Here is an 11,117-nt window from a genome sequence, read left to right on the forward strand (position 1 = left end):
TTATAGGTCGGTGTATACAATTTTAGATTTGTATTATTTTTTTTTAATTAAAGCCGATTAAAAAATTTGTTGAATCAAAAGTCTTGAAAGTGTTATACCACGTTCCTCATTCAGCATAGGAGATTAAAAATAATTATACTATTTGTCTCCTGGCTGGAATAATAAAACCTAACAACGTATACCTGTACACAATGTGGAAATTGTAATTTAGTTTACTCGAGTGTTATTATATTCAGTTCTGACTTTATAAGCATTTGCATTGCGAATATTATGATTTATGAGTTTAATTGTTTAATCATAGGAGTCTTACGTGTTAGTGTTGTCGGGATGTTAGCATTTTTCAACATGAGACATCTGGTTGAATCGCTTCATGACGCACGGAAGAACATGCCAAAGAAGTCGGTAAAATGTTTTAAAAATAATAATATATGGTCGAACGATGCATCTATTCGATGTAGGTCGTTGGTACCATAAAATAATATGTGATTATTATTTATTCTTATGCTTTAGGTCAGCGTGAGTGAGAAATCTATCGACGCAAGTGTTCAAATCAATTTAGACCCAGAAGCTGTATCCAGTAGTATTGACATAGAACAGTTTCAAAAAGTGATAGAAATAAATCTACCATTGGAAAATAGATTGAACGAGTTGGAAGGTAGTTGTTTCATAATAATATGACGGATACCTATCTAATATTAATATTTTCGAATATTAAACAAATATGTATCTAAAATAATCATTATTATGTAGAAATGATTCGACGCGGTGATGAAAAACAAAAGATTCAAGATCTACAAGTAACTTACATATTACCTATCTATAATATTAATCAAAATATATTTTGAGTATTTTTTACTACGGAATGGATGGAAATACCCATATTATAATTATTATTATCTCCTATTTGGTACTTGAATTATTTTATTTCGCATTATGCAGTTGCGTCAACTTGAAGATCTTATGTTATCGAAGCTGACACAATCTGCACACACTCAGACCGAGAATGAATTGTCCCTATCCACCGTGCAAGATTTAAACAACAAGGTGGACACCAAATTGTCAAATTTCCAACAATCGTTGATTGAAAAAATTGACGATGAATTAATGACCATCGGCTGCGACGTTAAAAGTATCAAACACTGTTATGGAATGTTAAATACAAGTTTCCACGAGATGGAAAACAAATTGATTTCATTAGAAAGTAATTAGTAATTTTTATCTAAAACATGTATGTAATTATCATATATTATATATTATGATTTATGTTGTTTGTTTGTATAAAGGTAACTCGGAGAAGCCGATACGCAAATATAATGATATTAAAACAAGGATTGCAACCCTAGAAAGTATGATTTACATTGTCTATGTCATTTTGATGTATACTGCATGAATCAAATTTATAGTTTTTACTTAACATATTTTTTTATATGTGTGCAGGAGATGTAATGAAAAACACATCACACATCATCGGTATGAACTATTCACATCGTTCGTTGGAGTGGACTAGACCACAATCCTTCGGGTCCGCTGGAATAATGTTTTCTCCCGATAACCGCTGTTACGGTGAACCAGCTGCATTCGCTGCAGCTAAATCTTATAATGATATGCTACTCACGGCAAAACCCGGGCCGAGTGGAGCAGTTTTGCCTCCGTCGCCACAGGCACCCCCGTCGACTAGCGTATTTTGTCAACCACTGTCACCCGCACCCCCGGCGCCGTTGTCTCAGAATACTCCGAAAAAATCGGATTCAGTCAAATCAAGTTCTTCCCCGACAGCGAAAGTTGAGAAAGTGTATGGAAGGATCCCAATAACCACTGAGATCCTAAAGTCTGTTGTTCTCAAGCCACCTGGCGAGAGGAAGAGAGTAAGCAAACCCTCGACAGCGAAAGTTGAGAAAGTGTCTGGGAGGATCCTAATAACCGCTGAGATCCTAAAGTCTGTTGTTCTCAAGCCTCCTGGCGTGAGGAAGGGAGTAAGTAAATCCAAGAAGATATAATCGCTGCGGTATTGTTGAAAATTATGTGTCTAACGCATACGAAAAATATGTATATAATTGTTGTTAAAAAAATATATAATTCATAGTTGTAGTTGTCTATCATGGTATCATTGTTAACAAAATAAAAAACGGGGAATCGTGTGTCACTCTACTGTACAGAAGGTTGCAATTTACAAGTGCACCCATGGGTCACTGTAATGGATGGTGTTAAATTTGAATCCGATGATACAATAATATAATATAATATAATATAATATACAAAAAAATAATTCTGAGCGGAAACAGTTTGTCCAAATAGGATTATTTATATTATTTTTATATTGGAATTTAGTTTAATTTTGGATTTCACATCAACGATTTATTTATAACTTGAAGTCACGAGTTAAGAATAAAAACATTATTATTACTTACACATACTAGGTAAAATTGTACAATATAATAATGTGTAGAGTTATAGATTTTTCTTTGAAATTTAAAAATCTCTGATTTATTTACCAATAATTAATCATATGTAATTTCCTATTTATAATTTAAATATTTTTACATTGTTGGATTAGGTTGAATAACAGTTCGTTCATAGAATAATACTAATCCAACTTACCGACGGATATTGGAAATAATCGTAATTTCATCGTTTAGTTGTGTGTAAAACAAAAATTATTATTCGCCATTCATCATTATATTCATTAAAGTCAAATTAAATACACAAAATGTATAAACATTTTTTATGAAAAACATGATTGATACTCTTGTTGTGATTATTATTATTATTATTATTATTCAATATTCATACTTTATGACCCGTTTATATATTATAATTACGTAATACAAAACCAATTTAACGGGGCCACAGCCCACGTATTCGTCGGTATTAGCTTCACTCATCTATACGTTATTATAATGCAGGATAGATGTGTTATAAGTGCAATACAATTAATACAAATTAGAAAGCAAACATAAATCATCGCATTTTAAATACATTACTTATACAGTGGAACTCAACTCTTGCAGTGTTTATGTAGGAATCATGTAATATTTTGAATTCATCATACATTAATAATAATTGTATAAGGTAATAAGGAAATTTACTATCGTTTGGAATTGGAAGTATGAACAATTTTAAATTTCTCAAGCTTAAATATCTAAACCGTCTTTTTCTTAATAACAGTTAACTTTTTAATAAATATAACATAAAATACTGTTATACAAAAAAATATGTCTGACTGTTTTCATATTTTTGAACAATGATATATAGATAATAATACTATTAATAGCGGTAATAATCATGAACTAAGAAGTCTTCGAGTATATAAACTTTTTACTAGAAACTAGACAGTTACCTTGTACTTTGCATTGTAGTCAAGTAGTAGGTACAGTAAATAGACCTATGCATACGGTACCGTATTACCGTGCGTACGAGTCAATAAAAAGAGCCATCTATCTTTTGCCGCTTTTCATTCGCTGATTATTTGTCTAGTAGTATAAGGTCAATGATTCTTAGTTCATGGTAGTAATAATATTATACATTTCCGTTGCAATCAAATGGAATACGCTTTAAGTGGCCATTTTGAGAAAAATAAAAATTATTTTTTATATTTGGCTGGTACTGCCGACAATTTCGTGACTTGAGCATGAGACCGCAAGCATAATTATATTTCGTTATTAATTTTTCGCCATTGTAGCCTGCGTAAAAAAGTTTCACTTCAAAACATTTTAACATATTGATTAGAACAAAAGTTATTTAATTTGTCAGGTCTTTCTGTTATACTCTGTTTACCTACTACAAACACAATTTAAAGGGCATGCTCCAATGGGCAAGAAAAAGATTCTAGTTAATTTGTGATTTGGCTGTATTATATGAAGTATTTATAATATCGTATATTATTACTTAACTACACGTACAGTAAACTCTCGATTATCCGATGTTGGATAATCCGCGGAGTTCCACTCATATATGTAGGTACATACTTATACTAAAACATAATTGTGTTTATATAAAAATGTAAAATACACCTAATAATATTATCTATTTGTAAAAAGATTAACGTACATTATGTGTATTATGAATGTTTAAATAAAAATAAAACTTGTACTTACATAATTTTATTTAAATACTATTTAATATTAAAAAATAGTATCTATAATTTTTTTAATAATATAATAGTATAATTTTTGTTTCAATTTGAATTGTGTGGATTAACTTCGGAATTCTTTTATCCGTGGTTGATGTGACAGTGCCACCCCATAAAATCAAGAGTTTACTGTATTGTCATTATATTGTATTATACATAACTACATAAACATAAGTAATGTAGACAACTAAAATATTATATTATTCTCATTTCCTAAAAATATTAATGATGAATTGCTTGTCACATAATACAGTGTATTTATTATAATATTATTATTAAGAAATGTTGCCAAATAATGGAAGCAGCATACATTATATATTTGTATGCAATCAAAATAATTTGATGTATTTAATAATGTTTATGACAAACAAAAATATTTTGTGTCTTAAAAGTCGCAATATATAGTCTCATCTTAAATCAGTGATGGGGGTGAAGGGAGAAAGTCCATTATTGTATTAGTAGATGGAATTTGGGTACATTATTATACATAATATTAAAGTAATAATATAACACATCGACATATTTTTATGATTATACAGTGGAACCTCGATAACTCGAATCGGTTGGGGGCGAAAAAAAAATTCGAGTTATCGAAAATTCGACTTATGGAAAACCTCGATAACTCGAATCTGCAAAAAAAATTCGAGTTATTGAAAATATTTTTTTTATTTAAAAACACAAAGACTTCAATTTTTTAATTATTTATTTATGTATGTATTTACTAATAAATGTACAATGTATGTTCTATGTAGGTATGTATATTGTATAAAAAATTTAAAATGTATAATATGTATAATGTGCATTACGTAATGCATAAAGTAGACTAAAGTAGAAAAAAAGAACTATTTTTTAAAGAAATCAGATATTTTTGATTGTTTCTTAATGTTTGACCTACCTGTAAAGTTTTCAATAACGTTTAGCGTGGAAAAAATCTCGTCTCCAATTTCTTGTTGTTCTTGAATGTACTTACGTACAACATGTAAACTATCTAAAGCCTGGGCAAGAGTAGTTTTAGGTAAAGCCAATTCGCCATCGTCTTCAATAACTGACACCTCCCCACTTGACTCGTTAAGCATTTCTTGGAATTTCAAATCGTTCAGTATTTCATTATCAGTAGGATAGTATGTTGTTATAACACTAGAGTCCACCTCAACAAAATGTTGGAATTCAACTGTATTAGTCTCAGGAAAAAGCTGCTGGTATCGATCCCACTCAATTGGGGTTATAATAATATACATATGTACTTGGTTATTTGACCTTCGAGTTATCGAGAAACGTAATTGTACGAATTATATTTTATTACATAAATTCGAGTTATAAGCTAAAATTCAACTAAAATTACTTCGACTTATCGAGAAATTCGAGTTAGCAAAATTCGAATTATCGAGAAAATTTATCACACATATCATATATTGGAAGCCAGGGGCCAAGGTATTCCTTCAAGTTATCGAAAATTCGACTTATAAAGGTTCGAGTTATCGAGGTTCCACTGTATATGCTTAAAATATACCAACTAGGTATTATTATTATATTTTAATATTATTTAAATTTAAAATAAATATACTTGAATTTTTTAAATTATAATGTTTGCATTTCAAAAGAAATACATTCATATTACTATTCATATACCTACTTATCTCGATATAGTTACACCTACGCAAGCCCACTCAACTACAATACTTTCGATAATATTCGAACACACAATGTACACACATTTTTATACCACGTTTAGGTACGATAATATTATATTTATTGATTTATGCTCGGTCTAAATTTGTCTTGCAATAGGTTAATACCTATACTCATGCACACTGCACATATTATAGGTACTATGGAAATTTATTTCGCATATTTTCGGATACTTGAAACTTTCTTTTCATAAAATGAAATTCTGATTTAACCTATCCGAGTTATTTTTTTAAAAAATTTTGACGAACTAGTGTTTTCATCTCAATATGTTATTCCCTTTTTAGTTTACTCTGTATTATATGTATTCCTGAATGTCTAAGTCGCTAAGGAGTTGTAGAACCAAAACAATCGAAACATTTATTGTTATATTAAAAGATTATTCTTCCTATAAGCTATGGCGTATTTGTAATAATGTTCTCTTCTTTTCTATAAACACGGATTTATGTGTGAATTTATTCAAATATTCATAAATAATTTGGTACATTTTAAGTTTACGTTTCAATTTAATATTAAGAGATAAATGTGCTTAAATAATTTATGCGCAAAATAAAACATCGCGTTGTATCAACAAATTAAAAATTATTTTTCTTGTTATAGTACATTATGTTAATATATTATCGTAAATCTTTAAAACACTCAATGAAAATGTAAAATTTGACCTACATAATGTTTTATTTAATTTCCCATCGATGAGGAGGTATACCTACAAGAAATTGTGTCTATGAGCATTACGATAATATTCTATAAATCCATTTTTTTTTATACATAAATAGTTTCTGAGAATAAATATAAGAAGTTTTATTTATTGTATTTTAATCTGAAACGTTAACTCGTAGACCGGCGTAGTTAAATTTTACAATTGTAACTATTACGTATTTTTGACAATGACATCTAATAGTTTAAAATATAGATTTATCGTGATAATAAAATTTAATTTCAGTTTAATAAACTAAAAACGCGTATTATTGCGAAAACAAGAATTCATATAATGATATAAATAAGATCCATAATTATGTAATACATAATATTATATACTTGTACTGTATGCCTCATGTTCTATCACAAGTCTCCAGGGAACTATTTAGTCATAAAATGTGTTTGTACTTGTTTTAATGTTGTAAGAAATTAAAATAACAATATTATAAATAACAATACCTATACCGATAGGTGCAGTAATAAATAAATAATCACACTGGTTAATCATAAAATTTCATGTAGGTACTATAGAATTAAGAGTATATTGATCGAGAAGAAAATTATAATGCTAACATTAAACAGGACTCTTTTTTAAAATTCTTTAACAGCAGTGAAGTACTGATGTATATTACATATAGTAGAAATTAATTATTATGGCATTGGATTTAAATACACATTTACATGACTACCTAAATAGCAAACATTAAAAAAGTATATATATATATATCAAGGATAGCTAAATGCCTAAATGTCTAATTGTATTAAAAACCAGTATATAATATTACATACCATAATGTAATATGATAAGCTACTTTTTTAATATTTATTTATGGGAACAATGCAAGAAATAATTTTAATTTATGAAATTTGATAATTCATGAATGGATAATGTATTTTGCCAATTATCTTTATAAGGAATTTACTATAATATTAATAACAAGAGTAGATATTGAAAATTCAAATACCACAAAATAATGTACCTAAAACTTAAAAAATAATAAGAAGTGAGCATTATTGAGTAGGTATAATATAACGATTTTTATGAGTTCCAATTTACTACTAATTTATACTTATATTTTTAATTGGAACCTTTTTAATACCAATAATATTATGAATCAATTTCATGGGCAAACTAGGATAATGATCTGACGTGTACATTTTGTTCATCGTGTAATCCACATTCCTCGTGAAATCATTTCAATGAGATGGAGTTCTGTCAGCAAGTTAACAATATTCGTTACACACATTAACTATAACAATATTCTAAATGCGTAATTCTTAATACCCATCGTAGTATCGTATTTGACATTTGTTTATTTATACATTATGGTATTATACAACAATGAGTAGCATAATGTGTACGACATTAAATTATATTTTCATTGATCCAAAACGATATCATATTTAGTTTTCAAAAGTTATGCTTTTTGAGCCACAAAATATATCTACAAAAGCTCAGATAATAAATATATATAAACAAATTAAATCGCATTAGCATACATACAAATAAATTAAACAAATCCTTTTAGTATTCGTGCAGTACGTCTTAATAATAATATTTTTGTACATTAGTCGTAATAGTTTTCATTGTTAATCTGAACGCGATTCCTAATACGCGCATACTTACGCTATGACTTTGGTTTTCGCTGCCCATCGACATTATAGGTAGGCGCAGGCAAATGAATTTTAAGAATCAAAATAAAATAAATTTATGAAAAAATGTACATTAAAAACAAATATAAAAGATTGCAGTCTACAATATCAGTATTCCTAAACTCATAGCTTTATGTACAATAGTTAGATCATGAAACAATGAATTTTTATAAGGCAGTATATGGTTATCAAAAAATTAAAGTGAAAGAGGTCTAAGGGCTCTTTTATGATAAAGGCGATATTATATATGAGCTCTGCACCTCTATACCTACCTCAAGGCCATAACTGGCAAAAAATTTCAGGGGCGGGGGGTCCAAATTTTTTTTTAATATAGAGATACTAAACACTTTTCATTTTTACGTTAAAAATATAAAATTTTATTATTATCATTATTAAAAACATAGGTCATTATTATAATATTCAATTTACATAAACATAATAGTTGATTGTTTATATACATATAGACTATTATTCACATTACTTAAAAGCACAAATTAAAAAAAGATAAAAGATAAAATACATTTTTTTCAATATTAAATTTAAAAAACAATTATTAATTTATAGTCTATAAGCATGCAATATGTCGACTATTTTATATTAGTAAAATAGCTCTATCTTTTTGAAGAGCAAATTTATTCAGGACGTCTTCGGGATCCACTTTAATATTTCTGTGAACACTTAATAATGCTAGGCCATTTAAACGGTTTTGTCCAATAGCGTTTCGCAAAAATGTTTTCGTCCGTCTCAGCGTTGAGAACGTTCTCTCGGGTGTTGCAGTTGAAACTGGTAATGCAGATAAAACTTTTATTAAAAAGTATATACACGGAAATAAATCAGAATTACAATTGTTCAACGGCTGTACTAGGACGATCATCCTGAGAATGTGAGATCCATTTCCAATTCCATAGTTTAATTTCTGTTTGTTATAAATCCATATCTATATAGTCAGAATATAAATTAAAATCTGTGGCTGATATTGCAGCTTTATGACACATTTATGGTATTAATAAATACAAAGAAGACAAAACTGTTTTGTGTTTTGAAAATCTATCTTTTAGTTGTTGAATAAAATCGTCATAAAAAGGAATAGCAAGCGCTATACGGAAATATTTTTTTGTAGAGTTAACATTAACGTTATTTCTATTTTTTTGACGTCCAACTAGTCTTGGCATTTTTATTTGATCCTCTCCGTCTATCAACTTTAACATATTTTTTGCCTTTTCAAATATTTCTTTAAATGTTTGGTTTATATTGATTCGCATGTCTTCAACTTCATTCAAAACAGTTTCGACAAATGTCACTGCTTCACTTAAATTACATGTTACTGATTGTAATGATTTACATAAGTTTCAATATCATGAAATAATTGGAGTTCATCTAAAGTGTCGACAATAGGTTTATATATGACTAAAAATCGAATCATTCCATCGTGGTTTTCGACCCACCGATTTTCACACATAGATGTTAATTTAGTCTATTTTTTCGGGAATAATTTCTTTAATTTAATTTTTTAACAACTCAGTTCGTCTAGCAGAAATCTTAATAAAATTACCTACTGATATAATTGTTCCGATACAATTACGAATGTAATGAATATTCAAAGAATGTGCGCTACAATGAACGTACAGGGCGGCAGGGTGTTTTTCACGTATCACAGATTGTACGCCTTTGAAATTTCCACTCATAGATGCTGCGCCGTCATACCCTTGTCCTAACATGTACCGACTATTAACACCGAGCATTTTTAAATTTTCTAAAATTACTGTTGCCAAATTTTGTCCTGTTGTAGAATATACTGGTATAAATTGTAAAAAATCTTCTTTTAGTACATATGTAACATCATTTTTAGCATCTATACTTTGCTCCAAGTATCGCACACATAATGATAACTGTTCAAAGCAAGATATATCAGTTGTCTCATCAACCAATACGGAAAAACACTTTGATTTGTTTAATTTTAATTTTTCTACTATTTGTTCCTGTATAATTTTTCCGGAAAATTTCAATAAAATTATTTTGTATTAGAGGACTTAAATAAAAAGCATTTAATTTATTATTTTTAAAGTGGTCAATTAAGTTTTTATCGCCACATGAAACACGTATTCGAAATCAAGCACGGCAATTACCATAATTTTGTTCGGGTTCAACATCTTTTGATGAAAGTGGTCCGGAATCATTAGTACCACGAAAAGCTATTTCTTGCCGGCCACATAAAATTATAGTTTCAATTATCGGTATTAATCTTTTTCGATTTAAACTTATTTGTGCAGCACGCGGTGAATCTAATTTTTGCGCAATATTTTACCTAACCGGACCCTTAGATCCCCCCCTCAGTTTTGAGGTGCTACATAACACATAGTATGGAAACAAACAAATATACTTTACTGTCCCACCTATTATTTTAATTTTTTTTTAAACATTTGTTTTTTATGGTTAAAATTATGATACAAAAATTGCTTTTTTGAAACTATTATTTTAAGAAGTTGTAGCTATTTCGAATTTACTTTTGTAATTAGGTTGTACTGAAGACTAAAACGTTATTAAAGAGCTACTAAAGAGTTACCAAAAAAAGTATAAAAACAGTTTTTTTGTATAGTTATTAGTTCAAATTTCGATGAAATTACATATAACCAAGAATAACGATTTTAGTTATTTTGTTGTCATTAAAAAATGTTATTCGTGGGTAGCTACTTGAAACTACTAAAATATATTCTTATACTCAAATATGATGATTTAAATTTAATAATAATTCAACTTATCAACCACCGTATTAATAATAAAAATATAAAAATAATATAAAATATCCTATTTGGACAAACTGTTTCCGCTCAGAATTATTTTTTTGTATATTATAATATTGTATCATCGGATTCAAATTTAACACCATCCATTACAGTGACCCATGGGTGCACTTGTAAATTGCAACCTTCTGTACAGTAGAGTGACACAC

The 11,117-nt window shown here is 28.6% G+C and overlaps 1 protein-coding gene across 1 annotated transcript; it reads left to right on the plus strand.

The window, feature by feature from the left end:
• The first annotated feature begins 270 nt into the window (after positions 1-270).
• Positions 271-2,070, plus strand: LOC111028540. Its single transcript, XM_022307228.1, has 6 exons — positions 271-465; positions 511-655; positions 751-797; positions 1,003-1,201; positions 1,284-1,346; positions 1,438-2,070. Exons 1-6 carry the CDS (start codon positions 271-273, stop codon positions 1,995-1,997), a joined length of 1,209 nt encoding a protein of 402 aa, XP_022162920.1. The 3' UTR covers positions 1,998-2,070.
• The last annotated feature ends 9,047 nt before the right edge of the window (positions 2,071-11,117 follow it).

The sequence above is a fragment of the Myzus persicae genome, unplaced genomic scaffold (assembly GCF_001856785.1).
Source record: "Myzus persicae strain clone G006 unplaced genomic scaffold, MPER_G0061.0, whole genome shotgun sequence".
NCBI classification, from domain to species: Eukaryota; Metazoa; Arthropoda; class Insecta; order Hemiptera; family Aphididae; genus Myzus; species Myzus persicae.